The 22664-nt window shown below is 39.1% G+C and overlaps 1 protein-coding gene across 12 annotated transcripts in view; it reads right to left on the bottom strand.

Moving 5' to 3' along the window:
- Nucleotides 1-22664, bottom strand: part of PPFIBP1 (PPFIA binding protein 1) — a 195461-nt gene that overhangs the window by 16144 nt on the left and 156653 nt on the right. For 6 of the 12 annotated variants that reach the window (XM_070453840.1, XM_070453839.1, XM_070453837.1 and 3 more), the window contains 11 exons: nt 21912-22026; nt 20286-20318; nt 18579-18640; nt 15205-15289; nt 12488-12642; nt 6001-6116; nt 5158-5205; nt 3852-3912; nt 3494-3523; nt 791-962; nt 277-309 (listed from right to left, as the gene is read on the bottom strand). In XM_070453840.1, coding sequence (XP_070309941.1) covers nt 277-309; nt 791-962; nt 3494-3523; nt 3852-3912; nt 5158-5205; nt 6001-6116; nt 12488-12642; nt 15205-15289; nt 18579-18640; nt 20286-20318; nt 21912-22026 — 910 coding nt within the window. The remainder of the gene's footprint in view (nt 1-276; nt 310-790; nt 963-3493; nt 3524-3851; nt 3913-5157; nt 5206-6000; nt 6117-12487; nt 12643-15204; nt 15290-18578; nt 18641-20285; nt 20319-21911; nt 22027-22664) is intronic. The other 6 variants (XM_070453843.1, XM_070453845.1, XM_070453842.1 and 3 more) reach the window with 3 other exon arrangements.

Here is a 22664-nt window from a genome sequence, read left to right as displayed (position 1 = left end):
CGCCAGGACACTCCTGCCCTGCACTCTGCCAGGCGCTGGGCACATTTGGTCCTCAGAGAGCTGCTTGCAAGGTGCCATTAGCATGGGTTACAGCAGCATTTAGGCTTAGAAGCGGAGGCTCTACAGAGAGTCCTGGTGAGCGGAAGGTGGAAGGAACACTCTGGAGCATATTGTGATGCTGCCAGCTCACTGTCTAGAGATCAAGATGCCAAGAGCAGGGATTAGCTCGGTTGGGAGCACAGCGCTGGCGAAGGCAGGCATGCAGGGGTACGGTACCTAAGGTGGGTGCACTGGCACTTCGTTTACGATCTTCAGAAATCCCAACAACGCACACAATCACACGCAGCGCAATGGAGAGAACACAGGGGAATGACAAAATGAAACACAGATCAAACTCCTACTCACAAAACGCACAGTGAGAGGGAGGGCGGGCGCCACACTGCGCTTCCGACGCTACACAGACTCTACTGGTGGTGTCAACATGGGGTGAATCTATCCGGTTTCAGAGCGGATGGGAAGCTGTTTGCAATGACGTCAGAGAGAGCCACGGGTTTTGGTTTTTCCTCTAAGTTTACACCCAAAATTGGGAGCAGAGTAAGAGAGTCCACACCAAGCTATCTTTACCTCTGAATTAAGCCTGTGGAAGCATTCTTTGTTGACTTCCCCCCCCCCCAAGTCATTCACCTTCATTTCTGAGAAAAAGAAATGTACAAATAGATGAATAAGGGAAGAGACTGATCTTTTCCTGACTCTGGAAGAATTAAGGAAATGGCATTTTGGCCACACATACCCAAGTTTGGCGCGCTTGCTGTCCTCTTGTTACTTTTAATTTTAAAAAAACCACGACCAAAGGAAGATCTGGCTTTCCGAGTGCCAAAGGGATTGTCATCCCCGGAGGCATCATGTCCTGGAGCTTTGGGAGGCAGGGTCCCAAAGGGACTGCTCTCTACTGGAGCTTTATCCTGAGAGAGAAGTAGTGATGAATGTGAAACAGCATGAACATGCGTAATTACTGGTGCAGAGCAGTACTAAATACTACACACGTGATTTTAGCTAAAAAAGGATAACTGAACCAACACATTCATTATGAATGTCAAATGTCCTGTTAGGAGTTTAAAAAGTCAATTCTGATTTTTACTTAAGGAACAACAACAAAAACATGGTCATCACCAATCTTAATCCATGTGTTTAGGGCTTTAAGTATTTAGGATAGATATAGACATTCTCGAATTTTATTTTAATTTAATTGCCTCATTCCCTCAAAGACAGAGATAAAACATTACATCACTGGAGTAGCAGCAGATTTCCTACTTTCCTAATAATCATGACAAAGATCTGGTTATGATATAGTTCACAGTCTTTATAATTACAACAATAAAATCCCAATATAATGTAATTATTCTATAAAGTAGACATTAGTCCTGACCTTCTATACCAGCAGTATAAGAACTCCAGTTATTTCTACTCCACGTATTTTAAATATTTTCTCTCAAAGAATTAATGATAAAATGAAAGCACAAGCAGCAACTATTTAAGGTATATAATTTTGAAATGGGATTTTGGGTTATATCTCATATATCACCTGCAAGTCATATCTCACCTGCAAGCTACTAAACATGGATCACTGGTTTTCAATGACTGTGATAGATTCAAATATGATTAACCATTAAAACGAAATACACTGAAATTAAATTTATCTTGATTGATTCAGAAGCCACTTGAGATCCTCACAATATTTCAAAATCCTTTTCAAGAATTTTAACTGTGATTTTAAATACAGGTATACCTCATTTTATTGCATCTCCCTTTATTGTGCCTTGCCGATATTGTGTTTTTAACAAACTTCAAGTGTGTGGCAGCCCTGCATTAGAGCTATTTTTCCAACAGTATGTGCTCACTTTGTGTCCCCATGACACATTTTGGTAATTCTCACAATCTTTCAAACTTTTCCGTTAATATTATGTTTGTTAGGGAAATCTGTGATCGGTGACCTTTGATGTTACTATTGTAAAAAGGTGACAGCCTGCTAAAGGCTCAGATCATGGTTAGCATTTTCCAGCACCTTTTAATGAAGGTATGTACATGGTTTTTGTTCGTATCATGCCACTGCAGATGTAATAGATTATGGTAGTATAGTGTAAATGTAGCTTTTATATGCACTGGGAAGCCAAAATGTTTGTGTGACTCACTTTATTGCAATATTTGCTTTATTGTGGTGGCATGGGCCTGAATATATAATATCTCCGAGGTCTGTCTGTAACTTAATTTTGAGCTTTCTGGTTATTTAAATTGGTAATTATACTGTTTTTAGTATTATCCAAGGATTCTTTTGTCTGCATGTTCTCATTTCTTGAACATCTCTTGTCCTCTCTCTTTTCTGCAGAAATAGAGAGAAGGGCAAGGAGCAACAAGCTTTTAAGGTGGATATTTTTCTCTACATTTCTACCATTCATAGTAACCAAACATGTACCGATGGCACAATTCAGTGATTCTCTTATCTATGTCTCAATGCCCTATGTCAACATCATTTCACACCACTTACTGAATTAGCAAGACAAAAAGAACAATGACATGAATTGTGGCTGGATCTACTTTCTGTGCTTTGTTAGTTACACCTACTCATGACTCAAGGCAGTTAAGAGCCAACAGTGAGAGACTGCATCTGGAGAGAGTGCTTACCAGACTGTGCAAGGTCAACATTTGAAAAAGAGAAGAAAGAAGAGCCAGAACCCATGCTGACGATGTCTTTAAAATACCAGAATGTCTGCTGTGGATAGACCCTGGTTATATAATACAAACAGCTGGTGACCTTTCTAAGAAGGGCTTTTTGTGAAGTGTAAGGAAACCCAGGTTTGGTTGTTATTGTCATCAAGTAGCATAACCAAGAGTTTGGAGCTTCGCTTTTATTTTGTTCTTATTGACGTGAAAGTCATATAACATTAAAGTAACTATTTTAATTTTTGGCTGTGCCACATGGCTTGGGGGATCTTGGTTCCTCAACCAGGGATCAAAGCCATGACTCCTGCATTGGAAGTGCGGAGTCTCAATCACTGGACCAGCAAAGTCAAAAGTAACTATTTTAAAGTGAGCAAATGCAGTCGCATTTAGCACATTCATAGTGTTGTGGAACCAACACCTCTACCTAGTTCTAAAACATTTCCATCATTCTAAAGTAAAACCCCTTATTCACTATGCAGTTTCTCCCCATCCTCTCTCCTCCACCCCTGACAACCACAAATTTGTGTTCTATCTCTATGGATTTACCTATTCTGGTATTTTACATAAATGGGATCATATAATATGTGACCTTTTATGTTGAGATTCATTCATTTGGCATGTTTTGCAGGTTCTTAGAATTTTACTTTATTGAAGACATTTAAGTAGTCTTATGTTTTATATATTAAGCAATCTTATGCATTATGTATTAAGAAGTCTGATGTATGTATTAGAACTCTCAAACATTTCTACATTGTAATCTGGACATAAAACTTACTTCTGAAGGCTTTGGAATAGACTCCTTTTCCTGTTCAAAACAACAACAGTAGTTAAATATTGTTATAGGAATTAATCTATTTAGAATTTCTCACATATAATTCAACAAATTAAAATAAATTTACATCTATTTCAGGGCTACAAAATCTCATCTTTACTTAATTTCTACAATACTTTATTAATGTCTCCACATTTGACTTTATGTATTACTTTCAATCCTTTACACACATATTCCTTAATATTTATCATTAACTGCAGTATCTAATACTTTTCCATTACTGAAACCACAAATGGGACAAGATGAAGATCCCTAAATATTTCGCCTCAGGGTAACAGACAGAAAAAAACACAGGACCAACCCCGTCTGATGACTCTTTCTTCAGATTGCCCAGGCTGCTAGATTTCTGCAAACTTGAAGTTCTAAAAATAACAACAATAATAATTATGATTAATAGTAAGTGGTTCTGGTGCCATTGCTTCTAAGTAGAATGCATTGGAAAGAAACTAAAATTGCATGTGAATGGAGTCCTGGTAATAAAAGAAAATCTGGATTCAGACAGTCATTTATGTACTTAACTAAATTATAATGTTTAGTTCTTTTAAAAGCAGGGGTGGTTAACTGTCCCGCCAATAACTGTAACTGTCTTGCGCACGTTAGAATGGCTGGAAAAACACTTAGGACTATCCTGTGATGTCAATATTCGAAAATAAACCAGTGTTTTCCACAGGCTAGTGGTGCATCCTTTGCATATACACATTTACACCAGGAACTTTTAAAATGGTTGTGTACTTTTTATATTAATCCTTCAAATGAGGTTAAAGGATGAAAAAGTATTACTTTTCAGTTCACAAAGGAGTCAGTTTTCTGAGTCTGGCAAAGCACTTTATTTCCAGTCCTAATCAAGCATAATAGAGGAATCCCTATTGCGATAACTCGTTTAAAACCTTAGTGAAGGCACAGTGACAGTGTGAACACCTGGGAAAGTCTTGCTCTTCTCATAAGTTGCATTCAATTATACGCAGCTGTTGTTACTCAGAAACTGAAGGCAGGAATATCTGACCAGTTTAAAAACAAGAGCGAATAAATCACTTTGCTCTAAGATACAGGATAATGGAATATACTAACAAACTTTAAAAGGCATTTCTCATGTATTTATGTGTAAATACGTTGCTAGAAATGTCAACTACCAAATAAAGAAAAAGATAATGGAGAAAAAAGATCTCATCTTTGAGTATGGCTCTGAAAATATTTTCCTAATTTCATCCAGACTTTAACTTGGATAAATGTAACCATTAGGTCAGCTTATTAAGCTGAAAGTACAAAATACCATGGCAGCCTTACCAGCTGCTGTGATGCTTTTCTAAGACATACTCAAACTACAGGTCAGTACAAAAATGAAATTTAAAGCACTGAACTTCACATGAAAACTGATGAAGGCAGGCTCAAGATCAGCAGAAAGCTGGTATGAAATAACGGTAAAAGAGCAAGTATTTATTTGTTTCTTTACAACCCCCACCCCCACCCGCTCTGGTCGTTACGGCTGCATTCACTCATGCAGGCCTCAGGGTCACCTGCTTCTAATACTAGTCATTGTTAGTGTAACAGACACTTTTTGTGTCCCAAGCAGCAAACATATTTTTCACATTTGATAAAACAGAACTTACGCAAGACTATCACACAGTTGAGCTTCAGCAGCAGAACCAATTCCATCACTAAAATATTGTAAAAAAAAATTTTGATGAGTTTCATGAAGAAAAAAAAAAGACTATATTTCAAGCGAACAAAACTGTCAATAACAAAAAATTGTTCAAGAACAGTTACTTCTCTCTCTTCTAATATTCTACTTAATTTTATTTAGTCTAACTGGAAGATTAGGCAATTAATTTGGGAACATATTCCCCCCAAATTCTATTTGCCTAGGGAGAGACTATCGGATCCTCATCTTGGCTCCTTGACAACATCTTCCAAACAGCCTCAGGAACATGACTGTTGCTATTCTCCTTGCAGTCCTTTGATGACCACCTGGGACCTAGGATATACAAGCCAAGTTCCCTCTCTAACCTGATCAGCATACTTCCCCAGCCGAGCCTCCAGTTACTTCCTGCTTCACACCTCTTATTTTAATAACAGAGAACTGCTGTGGGGCTCCCTGGCCCGTGTCTTGCTGTTTCTTGCTTCTCTGGGTTAAAGATTATGTCTATAAATAAATGCAGCCCACTCCTGCTTTGGTGGATCTACTTTTCTGAGTATTCATATTGCAGTGTTAGGTCATAAATGATTTTTTTTTTTTTGAAGTCGCTCAGTCATGTCCGACTCTTTGAGACCCCATGGACTGTAGCCTACCAGGTTCCTCAGTTCACGGAATTTTCCAGGCAAGAGGGCTGGAGTGGGTTGCCATTTCCTTCTCCAGGGGATCTTCCCAACCCAGGGATCGAACCCGGGTCTCCCACATTGCAGGCAGATGCTTTACCATCTGAGCCACCAGGGAAGCCCAATAAATGACATACCTCTCCTCAAATGGAGTCTCTGGCTTAGAAGGCAATTTTGCTTTTTCAGAAGTTTCCAAGCCTTTAGATGCTGGCAATAATGAAGGCATTGAAACTTGCAAGATGCTTGTGTTGAACTGTAATGTAATAATAAAAAACCTCAAATCAATCCATCAAACAGAATATAATGCACAGAGTAACAAGGAGATAAATAAGACAATTGAGTGGTCTACTGCTAAAATTTCATACACCTGTGTTTAGAACTCTATCCTTATATTGATAAAATGGTTTTAGGACATAAACATCCAGACGTGGTAATCAGAGGAAACATTCAGAAGAAGGTAATTTTTGAACACGTTTTTGAAGACGACACTGAATATTGAGAAGAAGACAATAAATACCATTAAGAAAGTTAACAGAAAATCCTAACCATGTTAAGTCCTGATTGACATCTTGGCCCTGACACACCTGACTAAGTGAATTTGACCTTAGGTAAGTTAACTGTACACTCATTTTCTCCCCTGTAAAATGACAACGTCAATGCCTACCTTACAGGGTTGCAATGATTGTAGATGAAATTTGGTTAAAGAGTTTTGTAAACAAAACACTATTTGCACTTTAATTTCTACCATTAGTTTAATATGGTAGTTAATTATTCTATACGTGCACAGGTTAACTAACTTCAGTTAACAGAACTGATGAAAAGTGTCATTAAAACAAATTATAATAGATTTTGTGGCAACACTACTTAAAAAAAGCTTAGTAGTAACAATATTATAGCAAAAACAACAAAAAAGCATAATACATTTTACCCCCCCCCAAATGCTTTGTATATCCTAAGGATGGATTGTGTGAAAGGCTTTCTAAACACTGGTTTTCAGTAATTTCTGACAACCAGAGAGCAGTTAGATTGTGAGCCACACCGTGAAGTAATAAATGAAGCACTTTAAAAAAAATTCCAGTAAAAAATGAAAAAAACTTGCCTCAATGAACTCACTTTTGAAAGTCAGCCAATCCAAGACAGCTCTTGGCTTCTGGGAGTAAGTTAATCAGGTAGGGACCCACACCAGGAACACACTTCTGAGTGTCAACCAGTCAACAACAGCCTCGCCTTCACAACCACACACAACTGATGCCAACTCACTCCTGCCACTGAAAGCCCAATGTCCTTGACCAACCAACAAACTCAAAAATAAGCAATGAAAACAGCTTTGTGAGATTTGTTTCAGTTACTGAGCAGCAGTCCCAACCTGTGATACTAGAAAAAGTTATAAAATGTGAAGTCTGTTAAAGATTGGGCACAAGATGGAGTCATTCATGCTAAGCCCTATATTAGCAAGCCTGGACGTAACTACATTTCCTATGCTCAGCTTTCCAAGAAAAGGAAGGACTAGGTCAACCAGTCAGCACTTCCTGTTCAGGACAAGTTACCTGGCTGGGGCCCAAGACCTCTATTCTATGTAAGGGAATAAACCTTCGTTAACCAATCAGCACATGCCAAGTAAGATTTCCCTTTTCTGCTCCACTCTGCCTATAACAGTTGATGGGATGCTGCTGGATTCATGAATAAAGCCAACAGATCTTTAAAATTTACCCAGCTGAATTTTGTTCCTTAACAAGTCATATTATTATAAAATAGGTGATTAGTTCACTATCACTTTTTTCAGTTTGAATTTTTATGATTCATTCTGGGCAATTTATTTAACCACCATACCCATTTTCTGATGTGCACTCACTTCCTTGGGTTCCTTCCTTGGGAAAAATAGCTGCACTAACAAACTGACCCATTTTCTAGATTTCTTTCCAAATTTAGGGCTTTCACTCCAACCTCAAATTGCCCTCCTGACTTTTCTTTAAAAATGTGGCTGAACATCTTCAATCATCCTAAAATCATTCTTGTTCCAAACTTATTATCTGTCATTAAACTGCAATTCACACAGTGAAGACTTTTTCTTTTTGGTAAAGATATGAGGTTATCTGGGTATGTCCCATATGGAACAGCACCTGCTCTCAACAAATAGGGCACATGCCGAGGCCATCATATTTTTTCTTTTAGTGTAAATATTTAACAACTAGAGAAATTTTCCCTCTATACTAATTCTTATTCCTTAACTAATTCCTTAGGTTTTTTCCTTTCAGTTTTATTGAAAAAAAAGCTATGACAAACCTAGACAGTGTATTAAAAACTAGAGATATCACTTCACCAACAAAGGTCTAGATAGTCAAAGCTATGCTTTTTCCAGCAGTTATGTGCAGATGTTGACAGTGGGACCAGAAAAAAGGCTGCGTGCCAAAGAATTTACGTTTTCAAATTGTGGTGCTGGAGAAGTCTCTTGAGAGTCTCTTGGATTGCAAGATCAAACCAGTAAATCCTAAACTAAATCAACCCTGAATATTCACTGGAAGAACTGATGCTGAACCTGATGCTCCAATACTTTGGCCACCTAATGCGAAGAGCCAATTCACTGGAAAAGACCCTGATGCTGGGAAAGATTGAGGGTGGGAGGAGAAGGGGGCAGCAGAGGATGAGATAATTGGATGGCATCATCGACTCAATGGACGTGAGTTTGAGCAAACTCTGGGAGATAGTGAAGGACAGGGAAGCCTGGTGTGCTGCAAGTCACAGGATTGAAAAGTCTTGGACACGACTTGGCAACTGAACAACAACTGACATATAGCCACTGTGAAAGTTTTAGGTGTACAGGATAATGACTTGACTTACATACACTGTTATATGATTGCCATAGTTAATTAAATTAACATTTATTACCTCATATAGATAGGTGAAGAAAAAGTTTTTCCCTCATGACGAGGACTTCTAAGATATACTCTCTTATCAACTTTCAAACACACAATACACAGTGTTAACTGTAGTCATCATGTTGTACATCACATTTCTAGTACTTACTAATAGCCTTTGTACCTTTTGACTACATTCATGCAATTCCCCTTCTCATTAATACCTTTTTAATGACACATTTCAGCTAAGAGAAATGTTGTTTTCTCATTGAACTCTTTCTCATTCAAATGAAATTTCATATTTTCATTATGTAATTATGAGCAACATATATAAAAAGATGCCATTTGATTCCTTCTCACAATTTCCTATAATAAAATGTTAGAAGAGAGATGACCAAAGAAGGATCTGTTAAATATAAAGGAGCGAAGATTTAATTGAAAAATCAAACTGTTTCTCATTCCTAGTTTCCCTAGATGGAATACTACATATCAAAATTAAGAAATGGTTTCAAGGCAAAGATCAAACACAGGTGTTGTCAGGAAAACAGCCTTAAGATGAAGCCACAGGTGTGACTTTGTTAAGAGAGGAAAATCTGAGGTGGTGCTCTCCTTGAACCTTTCTAACAGGTCAAAAAACTCTAAAGATAAGGGGCTATCTCATAGCGGCCTCACAGGGAACCTAAAGTAATGAAGGGTTTTTTTGTGAAGATATTTGTGGATATGATTTTATCTAAAGGAGTGAATTATACATTGATTCATAAGAAATTCCAAATGTTTAAAATATTCTGTCAATTTAGACTGAAAGGAATATAGCTAGTAGAAAATGAGAAGAAATGAAGGCTTTGTGACCTAAATGGACACTCAGCAGAAAACTGCTCATCTGCAAATACAGGCTTCTTCTTATTAAAAAGAAGGATGGCTCAAAAGGAAGCCAAGAGCCTAGAGGACTAGCCTCCATGGAATTGCTAGGGACTAGTGACACATGTCTGCCTTGTATTTCTCTATTTTTCAATGGGTGTGCCTACAGCTGCTGCTGCTGCTAAGTCACTCAGTCGTGTCCGACTCTGTGCGACCCCATAGACGGCAGCCCACCAGGCTCCCCCGTCCCTGGGATCGTCCAGGCAAGAACACTGGAGTGGGCTGCCATTTCCTTCTCCAATGCATGACAGTGAAAAGTAAAAGTGAAGTTGCTCAGTCATGTCCAACTCTTCGCGACCCCATGGACTGCAGCCCACCAGGCTCCTCTGCCCATGGGATTTTCCAGGCAAAAGTACTGGAGTGGGGTGCCGTTGCCTTCTCCGGCCTACAGCAGCTACATTATGTCTATCCCACCACTGTATACTGGATGTGTGGGGGACAGACAGCTTGTCCTTTAAGTTCCAGGTTCCTTAAATAGAATGGGATGGTATTCACAAAGCTGTGCCCAAGGTAATGTCCCTAAAAGCTTCATCTATAACTTGACCTGATCGGTATGACAAGATCCAGGGATACTGATGCCAAACTGGAATGAGGCTGAGGGGTCTCTGAAGAGGGGATGAATGTTATTTTCCATGGGAGAGGGATATAAATTTTTGGAGCCAGACAGCCAAATACGGTTGCCCCAATATATCCCATCCCGTGTATTCTTATGATATTGGCACTTGTTCATCAAGAGGTAGAGTGTATGTTCCCACTCCTTGAATCTGGATGGGCCTGTGACTACAGGAGAAGAGATTCTACATGACTTCTGAGATACATCACAAAAGGTGGTAAAATCTGCCCAGTCCTTTCCTTGGGAAGCTCATCCTTACGACCCACCACCACACTGAGAGGAAGCTAAGCAATCACATGTAGTTGTTCCAGTCTGAGTCTCAGCTGAGGTCCTAGTCAACTGTCTGCCTCAACCACCAGACACGTGAATAGAGTATCCTTCAGATGACTCAAGCCCCTAGGTTTCTCACCATTCCAGCTGATGTCCAAGGGAGCAAAGACAAGATGTTCCTGCCAAGCCCTGCCCAAACTGCAGATTCATCAGCAAAACCAATGTTGTGGTTCAAGCCACGAAGTTTTGGGGGTGGTGTGCAACAGATAACAATAATAGATTTTGGTGCCACTTTGAAGTGAAAGTAATATAAGCGAGTTTAAACTGTTCATTCCCCTCTAGCTGCTTTTTTCAAGTTTAACAAATTGAAGGGGAAATTTTCTTCTTCTTTGTTTTTAATTTGAAAGTAGTCACTATTTATTAACTGATCAGATTACAAAAATAATCATGGTAGACACCCTAGTTCAAAAGGCCTGTTGATCTGGTCTACTGTACTGCCAGCATCTCCACCTTCTATGAAATAGGTGTCTTTCTCTTCATTCCACCTTGTGAAGATAATTAGCAGGGCTGTAGGAAGGTGTTTCGGAGAAGGCAATGGCACCCCACTCCAGTACTCTTGCCTGGAAAATCCCATGGATGGAGGAGCCTGGTGGGCTGCAGTCCATGGGGTCACTAAGAGTCAGACACGATTGAGCGATTTCACTTTCACTTTTCACTTTCATGCATTGGAGAAGGAAATGGCAACCCACTCCAGTGTTCTTGCCTGGAGAATCCCAGGGATGGCGGAGCCTGGTGGGCTGCCGTCTATGGGGTCACACAGAGTCGGACACGACTGAAGTGACTTAGCAGCAGCAGCAGCAGCAGCAGCAGCAGCAGGAGCAGGAAGGTGTTTGCTGCTTTAAAGCATTCTCCAATACTACAGATCCCATGAAGCAGATCCTCCATGCAGATGATACCATATTTACCAAGTGATCAAGCAACCGATGTGTAATCTGTCAAGGCAATTTGCTTCTTATTGTTTTGCCATAACTATGCTTGTAGATAACTCATTTGCTGACTTCCAGTTGGGATACCTCCACGAAATACATGACTCCACAATACCCAGCTTGTTAACCGAAGTCCATCATCTTTCTGTGTTACCATCACAAGTGACTAAAACTTATATAATCTCACTTTGCCCCTACTTTATTCATTGCCTACTTATTTTTTAGTAAGTAGATTATAACCTCATATTGAAGACTACATCCATCTCCAAAGGATTCATATGTCTTCCTTGAATTATATAAGTGATTTTGACATTGCCCAAGTCTTTATTTGTTTTTTTCCTTTTCAAACTTTTTATTTTGTATTGGGGTATACCCAATTTACAAACAAGGTTGATAGTTTCTGGTGAACAACAAAGGGACTCAACCATACATATACATGTACCCATTCTCCCCCAAACTCCCCTCCCATCCAGGCTGCCACATAACACTGGGCAGAGTTCCATGTACTATACTGTAGGTCCTTGGTGGTTATCCATTTTAAGTATAGCAGTGTGTACATGTACATCCCAAACTCCCTAATTATCCTTTCCCTGATCTTTTTCCCTGGCAACCATAAGCTGCTTCTCCAAGTCTGTGAGTCTGTTTCTGTTTTGTAAGTAAGATCATTTGTATCCTTTCTTTTTGGATTCCACACATAAGGGATGCCATGTGATACTCCTCCTTCTCTGTCTGACTGACTTCACTCAGTATGACACTCTCCCGGTCCATCCATGTTGCTGCAAATGGCCCAAACTTTTATTTATTAAAGAGGAGGGGGGGAAGATGTTTCAAATAAAGACCCAGAGGTCATAATGACTGCCAAGACAAAGCAAGTCAGTGATCCAACTCAGAAAAGAACTCAAGTCTTTGATGTTGTCAACGGCACTTTAACTTTCAATGACAGAGTCTCTTTAACATGGAAAAACAATAAGGCTGTAAATACCTCTTCTGGAGCACTTGTGTTAAATGGGTCATGACTGGGAGAGCCCCTTACTGGCGTCAGCGACAGGTTTTTCTCCAGATCACTAAAGACCTGCGGGTCCAGCAGAGTGGAGAAGGAGCCGGACGGAAGCAGGTCTTCCAAGTCGCCATCTTGGCCTAGGAACAACAAAGCAGAGAGGACACCAACAGCTTTTCACTTTGGGAGGAAGATAAGAATCTTGAACATAAAGAGTTTTCTGATCCTTAAAAATCAGAGTCAACATCTGGCATCCCTAAGAACAACAACATGGGCCCTAGGAATAGCATCTTAAACCGGGAGCACCTAAGGCCCAGGGGCTCTTGGGCCATGTGAGTATCCAGCACTGGTATTGATAGAGGTAATCAATTAATCAATAGTGGTTTAATAAATGTAACTATGGACTCACAGCATTGGCATTAAAGCTAACTGAGTCTGACAACCCTTCTATAATTTTGTGTCAGCACGTGGGGCTTTAAGTATTTCACTTCAGAAATAACCTATGGAGGAATTCCAGTAGTACAACTAAAGTGATTCTAAACAGCAACAGAGTCACACTTAACTCCATTTCCATCACTACTTTGCTCTTGAAAAAAAATATGCAAAGCAAAAAGGGAAAAGAGAAAAGATGATGACTCTTGGTCCCTCTTGAGAGGGTTCTTTATGCCATTCATTTCATTTTAAAGCAGAAAGAATAATGACATAATGGAAAAAAGCAACCACATAACCAGCAAAGTAGCAACTCTGAGAATTTTTTTTTAATGTGTTTAGAAATGAAAAGGATTAAGTGCTGAACAACAGTGCCAGACATTCTTTTTTAAAAACAGAATGGTCCTTCCAACTAGTCTTTAAATAACACAGAATGGCAAATCATTTACTTGTTTAAAGATACTAACCAGACATAGCTTTTAACTTAGGTTTTATTAGATTTTTACTCTAATTTTATTAGAATTGAGGTATTCTTAGAACTGCCTGAGGATTTTCTAAATAAACATAAATCCTACTGAGAAAGCACTGTTGATGAAACTCTTCATTAGAACAGGACATAATTTCCAATGGTTTATAAAAATCTTTCTGTACAGGGTTAAAAACTCTCTCTTTTAACTATACTATTATATGCATAGATTAAAAAGGCACAAAGAATTACATGAAAATGCCCGTAGTGACCATGCCAGTGCAGTTATGAGTGATTTTTACCCCTTTTCCCTATTTTCTAAATGTTTTACAATATAGTCTAATTGAAGAAATTAATCTGCTCTTTTTTAATTTTGAAACATTATAGTATTGAGATTCTATAAAATCAAACAATGTTACAAATACTATGACTATGCAAAAATACTATGTAAAATATTTGCATAATTTTTATGTAAAAATTAATTAGAGAATCTGTAATATTCCTTAAAAGATACTCTTGTGAAGGCATAGAAAATGCTGAGTAATGAGAACTGTCATGACAATTAGAGGTTTATTTGCTCATTCAGATAACTATAAAGTCTTAATACATGCCAGGCCTCATGGACAAAAACATGAAGATCCATTTTGTTCAAAGATCCTGGTCCAAAGGATTTTCTTTCTTTGTGAACCCATAAAAATTAAAATTTCAAAATCCCAAATGTTCCACAAGTACCTTCCCAAAGACTTATTTTCATCACTTACTTTTAAAGTAAATAGCCCCACCTATGCAGTGCTAATGAACAAGAGAACTTCAAAGTTCTTAACATTTTTGCTTGTTTTGAATGACCCCCAAAGCTTTGTTGTATTTGAGGATGGCCAATTGGCCCATCAGCAGATAAAATAATAATAAATACAACAAAATACAGGCTATTTTTACTTAGATGTTTTACAGACTTTTTAAAAAATATATTCAAAGCTGGACACAATACCCCTCAACCCTGGCAATGTTTCTCCTCTAGATTCCCCCCTCATGGTAAGTGGAAACATCCTCTGCTAGTTGCTTTAGCCAGAAATATTATCTTTCCTGATGCTTTCTTCTTCTTCACTTTGCTAATCTAACTCATCATACTATTAAGTCAAGGATAACACCAAAATAGATTTCCAATCAGCACTATCACATCTTCCCACTGTAATACTGTAAGGTTATCTTGATTGGTTTCCCTCCCTTCCAACACTGCTGGAATAGTCCCAGTGGTCCATAGTCAAACACTCCATCTGTCATGTCACTCCATCTGTCATGTCACTGACTTGTTAAGACCCTTCAGTGGATCCTCTGGGCTGGAATGAGAGCTGAACTCCTCACCTTGCATGATCTGGCTGTGTCTCTTCTATTATCTCATCTGTCTCACTCTGCCCTCTGCCCACTACCTTTCAGGCACATGTGTCTCTTTTTTTTTTAAATTGGAGTAGAATTGCTTTACAATGTTATGTTAGTTTGCTGTACAATGAAGTGAATCAGCTCTATGTACACACACTGAGGTCCTTTTCCACCAAGGCTCTCGCACATGCTGTGATTCTCTCTCTCTCTCTAGAATATCCCCTATACATGGGGAGGGCTCTGTCTGAACAATCAAACAACACTGCACTCAGCAGCCTACACTTTTTCTGGCAGAGAACAGATGCCTAATAACACTGCTGAATGAATGGATGAGCCACCTAATTTGAAATAATAGCAATTGAGGCCAAATGTAAAAAGTTTACAGCCACGTAAAATCAACTCAAGTAGAAAAGCTCTTAGAGCTACATACCTTTTTTACCTGGAGCCAAAACCACTGTTTCTTGCATTTTCTTGTACCTGTTCAGGCACTGTCGAAGATCTTCTATTTTCCGATCCTATATAATAAAGTAATAATTTTTAATATTATGATTTTTAAACAATAAAAGTAATTGAAAAGAATGAGCAGACGTGACTTATTTACATTATTCAAAGAATAGTTCTAAACTTTAGTAAAACTGCTAATGTCTAGAATATTTTTCCTACATACATCAGAGATATAGAAAAAGTACCTCTAAATTTAGAGATCCTATCCTTCAGCTGCCATCTTTAAAAAACAAAAACAAAAACAAGGTAATAAGATACAAAAAAATGCCGAGAAAAAAATCAACTTTAATTACTCTCCTCTCTACAATAAGTCAGAGCTGGAAAGGAAGATCTATACTTGCTATCTTCATCAGCCACCATTAATCTCCATCTGGTTTTTCCCTTCTCACAACATTCCGTCAAAGTTTCTTCAGTTAGTCATCAGGGACCTTTCTCTTCGGGGCTTCTCAGGTGGCACAGTGGTAAAGAATCCTCCTGCCAATGCAGAAGCCGGAGGAGACACAGGTTCGGTCCCTGGGTTGGGAAGCTTCCCTGGAGTAGGAAATGGCAACCCACTCTAGTATCCTTCCTCGGGAAATCTCATGGACAGAGGAGCCTGGCGGGCTACAGTCCACGGGGTTGCAAATGTCAGACACGCTGAGCACACACACACAACCTTCTCTTTACTAAAAACAATGGACACTTTCCATCCTTTTCTGAATTTGATCTCCAGATGGCACGTGATTGACCCCCACTTTCCTTCTTTCACTCTTCTCTCCACTCTTTCTTTTCTTCTGTCTTGATTTGTTAATCCTTGAGCAGATGAATATTCTACTTCCATTACCCACCCCACTCCACCTCACGCTAATGTCCCGAACAGAATATGAAATGTTAGAGCTTCAAGGTTTTATCCTTTACCCTCTTGTCTTCTCCCAGGCCCTCAGAGTGGTAGATTATAAACACAGGCTCCCGGCTCCCTCCAACATAGATTTGGGGCATGACCATATGACCTACTTAGGCTAATGATACATAACAAATGAGGTTCAAAGCAAAGGCTTGAAAAGTAGTTGCACGCTGGGGCGTGCCCTCTCTTGCTGCCCTAGGAACTCTGAGACCACTACGTGAAGAAGCATAGGCTAGCCTAATGGAGGTAGGGAGATCATTTGGAGAAGACATAACCCAGCTGGGATCAACCTAGACCAGTCTGTCAATCATCAGACATGTGAATTACACCATCTTAAACTATCCAGCCCCATCCAAGCCACCAGCAAATGGCAGGGGATCAGCAAAGTCAGCCCAGACTAGAAGAACAATCTAGCCATTCTACAGAAGTATGAGAATTAACAAATATCATTTATTATGGGGCAAAAGCAAACTGATATATCAACTATAGTTTCGTCCCCACCCATCTATATATTTCAACTCTATGTTTCTCCTAAAATTGACAGGGTTCTCTGCCCACTAACTTATAATCCTACATTAATCCTGAAATATAGATTCATTTTCCAACTTTCTACGAGAAATCTTTTAATGTCCCACAAACACATCACAAATTGAATACATCTAAAATGAAGCTCATTATTCACCCCTAGTACTTGAGTCTCTGCTTGGATTCCCATAACTCTTTTATGGGTACCCTCATTCAACCCACTGCCCAAACCAGAAAATTTTCCCCAAATCCAAAGATTTAAAAATCTTGTTAACCAGTGAATTTCTCTAAAATCCGACCCTCTTATCACCTCACTGCCACTGCCTTCTTTCCACAGCTTCATTTCTCACCGATTTTAAAAGCCTCTTAATTGTTGTCTTCATTCTCTTTCTTTTATTCTTGCTTCTGCCACCAGAATTGGCTTTCTAACATGGCAATTTAATTATGTCACCGTTCCAGGTCTAAAGCTGAGACTCCAAATCACTAAATCATCAGCTTCACTATAGCACCCCCTCATACACCCACGTCCTCCACCTGTATCTCATGGCTCCAGAACTTTCCCAGTATGCAGTGGCTGTTTCAAGACTTGGTTTTGACTGGTGATTTTGCTCATGGATCTTGTGCCCAGAACATTTCATTTTCTTGATGAATGACTCTTGCTCTCACTCAGGATTTGCCCAAATATGTCCTCTTTGAAGGCTTCTTGGAACCACCAAGAAGTTAGGTCACTCTTGGTGCTCTTAGAGAAGTCTGAGCATCTAATAAGCCCTCATTCAACACTGGGAGTTTTGCTTGTTATTGTTGCTTTTTGAGGGAGAGAAATGAAAACAAAACGAATTTTAGTGTTGTTTTTGGTTTTTTTTCAAATTCAATCTATGTGGACAGCTTGCTAATGACTTTTTATTTGATGTGGGGAGGACTAACACACACAAATAAACCTATATATGGGTGGGTGGGTACAATGAGTTTATTTCCATTGAATAAAGAACAAAAAGTGTGAAAGGCAATAAACAGAGTTAGGCAAGAAAGAGAAGGAAGCTTATGATGAGAGAAAAAGATCAAGACAAAGTTCTTTAGCATTGACTTGGTTTTTATTTCCTTGAAGTTACTCTTTTTTGTGGGAAAATGTCTCCTTGTTCTACTCATTAAGGGACATGACGGGGGGACAGTTCTGGTGACAGGATCTGAACCTGCCTGCTGGGTATGTGGTTGGTCTGGGAAGCCATGAAGAGACACGTTACTTTATTAAGACCCCACGTCCCTGCTCTGAGCAGAGTGCAGTGAGGAGAAGCCCTCCTGGAGACGTTGGCACTAGGCCAGTGCATCTCAAACCAAGCCTAGTGCCATCTTGATTACATGGTGCCTGTGCCTGTTTCCTGGCATCTCACCACGCAGGAGAGCAGAGACAATCCCAGACGTGAAAGAGGCCAGCAGTGTGAAGGAAGCAACATGTTCACAGAGATTAAAGTCAACATGATGCTGAAGCTAAAACTGCCATGGCTACCTCCTTCAGAGTTCATATGGTGGCCCAGAATTTCCAGGGACCACAGAAAGGATGTACTATGGACTATGTCCTTTCTCTCATTTGTCACTTGAATGTAGAAAGCTGATCTGATAGCTTGAACACTTTCTAAATTCAAGATGGTGGGCTGTTGAGGGATGGATTCTCAGTAGAGCCAGAGCTGCTGGTCTCCATTCCTATCCACATAGCACAAGTATGTCACTGACCCGCTGAGAGCAGGTCCACTTGGGCAGGAAGGGAGAATCCATCCCCTTAATGTCAGTTGTTTAGGGGATGTTCTTTCAAACTAGGCTATCTGATGAAAATGCATGGAACGATCAAAATGATGATGCAACATATCCAAATAAACAGTTAAATTTCACCTACGTACCTTTTCTTCATTTGCTGCCATCAAAGACTCCACGGCCTTTTTCATTTTTTGTACTTCAATATCTGAAATATCACAGTATCAAGTCAGAAATCTGTTTTTTTTAAACATGTGTGAAAATAACAAGAAACTACTGACTCTTCACGTTGAAATGTTTTAAGGTAAAGATGTTAATAATTTATTCTGCTTTTTTTTTTTTTAAGGCACATTTACCATTTATATTCTCTTTTAGGGAAAATCTGAAAAATGAACACTTTCTATTATAGCTCACCTTAATCGTCGTCATTCTAGAAAAAAAAACAACTGCCCTCTCTCAAAGCAAGGACAAAATCCTGATAAGAACGTTGAAGATGAAATTTCAGTGCCATAACAATAAAAACATGGAATTTTCAAAGAAGAAACTTATAATAAAGCAGGTGAAAGTGATGAATGGCATATATATATGACAAAAGCAGAGAAAATGTTCAGTTATAACTGAGACAGAGACACAAATGGTAACAGCCTGATGGAATGTGATATTTACATGAATGTCATGCTAAGAAGCTAGCTGTAGATTCCATACAGAAGGATAAGTACTTTGCTTCATCTATAAACTTCATTTCCAATACCATCTTAAAATACAAGGGTCAAAGTAAGTGATTCTCCTTAATACTTGATATTCAAATAGAAAAGCATGCTACTTTAATCATAAAAACAAATATTTTAAATATGAAGTCAATCCCAAATGAGATCACAAATTAAAAAAAATTAAAACAGAGAAAAAAGTTCAGCTAAAGTTGTCTCCTTCTAAGAGAAAAAAATACTACTGAAGGTGAATTTTAACACAGTGATGAGTCATCCAGCAGAGATATAACACTTTCAATTACGGTATACTCTGTAGGAACTGCTTTTATTATTTTTTAAATGGCAAATTTCCTGAAGAATTTAACATCTGGAGGAAAGTCCACTAAGGGTTTATCTTTATCCTGCATTAAATAATCTAGACTCTGTTAGTCAGCCTGGGTACAATTTCTTTTGTAACACAAGCGCGTACGTACGTTTATAGAAACCCCTAATATAGATCTCAGTGAAAAAGTGGGCTACAAAACACTGGAAAGCAAAAGCAAGTTTAAGATGATTGTTAACTGTGGTAAATTTTAAAAACAGTAGGTTTTGACTTTCCTGGTGGTCCAGTGGTGAAGAACCCACCTGCCAATGCAAAGGACACGGGTTTGACCCCGGGTCTGGCAAGATGCTACATCCTGAGGAGCAACTAACTCTGCGCACAACTACTGAGCCCAGGCCCTCAAGCCCCACTGCAGCAGAGAAGGCCTGCATGCAGTAACAAAGACCAGTGCAGTCAAAAATAAATAAATGTGTTGTTTTTAAAAGCAGATTTTCACTGGAGTATAAACACTGTTTTCTCCTCTGAGCCTGTATCTCAGGCCACAGAGAAAATGCTTCCTCCCCTCCACCAGTCTGGGGGCTCTGCTGAATCCTGCAGAGCAAGGGGGCTGACTCGGGTACAATCTGCAGAATGGTCTTTGACTCCTGCTTCTATCATCGGTTAGTTACCCTCTATTTGGTACATCCTGAAGAAATGAGGAGCTTATTGATGAAGCAATTTTACATCTCTGGTGAGAGAAATGTTTTAAAAATGCATGCAAAGAACAGTCCAAGTAGTACTTTGGGTGAATGTGAAGGCTGATGGAAATACACCAAAAACCTTACTTTTGTCTTTGAGCTTCTTTTTAAAATTTTCATCTGTGCAGGAAAACCCATTGAATTGGAAGTTAGCATATATTACAATGATAATATTTTAAAAGCACTATAATTTGGTCTCCTTTTACCTAAAATAAAGAGACTTTAATCTCATAAAGACTGAATAGGAAGCATTACTTTATGACTTTAGGACTGGCACTATAATGCCATAATGCTTTCTGTGAGGTTAGAACCTCATGTAATTAATGAGAAGATGTAAATCCGAGTTACTACCTCTGTTACTTCATCTTTCTGAGACTTGATTTTCCCACATTAAAGTTGGGCCTTCCACGTACAAGTGCTTCTTAAACACTGTGATGAAAACACAGCTAAAGTTGCATCAGCTGCTTTTTATATTCCCATTAGAGCCTGATCTATGACCCTCCTGAACATGATGAGGACACTGCTTATGTCATCTCCATCTCACCATTGAAGTTTAACAGCACTGAAATGATCCACCTCCTGTTCAACAAAATCAGTCCACTGATCATGCAGTTAGATGTTATGTTAGCATCAGATTCCATGAAGTTTCTAAACACTAGCTCTTAATGCCTGTACCTGTCTGGTACTGCTAACAAGTGGTTCACAGACCAGTTCACTTCAGTCCAGTCACTCAGTCGTGTCTGACTCTTTGCGACCCCATGGACTGCAGCTCCTCAGGCTTCCCTGTCCACCACCAATGCCCGGAGCTTGCTCAAACTAACGTCCATCGAGTTGGTGATGCCATCCAATCATCTCATCCTCTGTCCTATCCTAATCACAGACCAGTGCTGGCCCTCAGATCTGACTTTGGGTTGCATTACTCTGACGTAGCCTCTGTAGTTCACAAGTCCTATGAATCCATTTTTCTCTTACAACTCGTGAAAGCATAACGTGCCTGTGAATGTCCCTGAAGAAAGTACATCCTATACACGCAGAAACAGAGAGGAAAGACGCATTTCCCTCAATGTTGGATGGACTGAATTTTCAGATGGACAGGGAGTTGTGATACCTGCAGATAAATAAAGCCGGGGCAATCTAGAGCCAAGAAGACTATGGAGGTAATCTAATTCAAGCCCCTCACTGTACAGACAATTGTAATTTGGACAAGAACTCTCTCATGATGAGAATTTACCATGTAATAATTAACCATGTAGGCTTCCCTGCTCGTTCAGACAGTAAAGAATCTGCCTGCAATGCAGGAGACCTCGGTTCAATCCCTGGGTCGGGATGATCCCCTAGAGAAGAGAATGGCTACCCACTCCAGTATTCTTACCTGGAAAATCTCACGGACAGAGGAGACTGGTTGGCTACAGTTCATGGGGTTGCAAAAGAGTTGCCCCAAGTGAGCAACTAACACTTAGACCAATGATTAGGCTTAATCTAAAATAAACATCCACAAAAGTACAGAGGTGCCCTCCTCTAGCTGCTCAAGAGGAAGCTGACGGATGCCCAAGCACAGTGAAGAGCCTCAGAGGAGTCCCCGGGCTCAGATTGCTGTGGCTGCTCCTCTCTCTCTTTGATGCTAATGTTACACATCATCTAACATCAACTTCTTTTACAGACTGTGATGGTTTTAACAAAAGAAAAAAACAAATGTTTGATACATATTCTTACCTTGATCAAGAATTTCAACCCCTTCTCCTTTCATCTGGCAAACCAATTTTTCTTGTAGTCTTCTCACTTCAGATTCCTTCTCTTCCAGTTGTTCTTTTAGAGATGCCAGCTCCTCCTACAAATGATAATTCATTCAAAAACAGTAGATTATGACTAAAAGGGAATATTCAGAGAGTCTGTTAACTCTTGAGTCAATAATTAGTTTTCATGAATGAAACAAAAAAACTACAAGAATTTAGACGCAAACTTCAGAAATCAGTGGCAATGATAAGCAGGAAGCAAGACAATTAATGAAAGTCCAATTTATAATAACTATGGTATAATTATTTCAAGTTTCTTTGTGGCCAACTTAAAAATGAATCTTTAAAAGTGTAATTAGGACTAGGGAAGCCCTAAGGTTTAAGTCTTACGTTAAAAAAAATATCTGAGCAAGTTAATCAAAGAAGATAATCAAATTAGATGCTTAGTGTCATAAAAGCAAAACAAAATACAAATTTGAAAAAATATCTTAGACTTGCTTGACATTTATTCAGCATTTCAAGATGGTACTCATGTTCCCTAGACAAGATAGAACTTAATTAGTGGATAAGGCAGCAGGCAATAAACAACTTTAAGTCATGGGACTAAATAATTCCTTCTCATCACTAAGGTAAAAGAATAGAATCTTCTACAACAATGGGAAAAAAAGAGATTCTTTAATCTTAAAAAAAAAAAAAACTACACAACTATTTAAGACCTTAAATCCAATGTTCT

The sequence above is a fragment of the Odocoileus virginianus genome, chromosome 23, assembly GCF_023699985.2.
Source record: "Odocoileus virginianus isolate 20LAN1187 ecotype Illinois chromosome 23, Ovbor_1.2, whole genome shotgun sequence".
NCBI classification, from domain to species: domain Eukaryota; kingdom Metazoa; phylum Chordata; class Mammalia; order Artiodactyla; family Cervidae; genus Odocoileus; species Odocoileus virginianus.
Note: the sequence above shows the minus strand (reverse complement) of the source record. Positions and strands in the feature narration are given on the sequence as shown.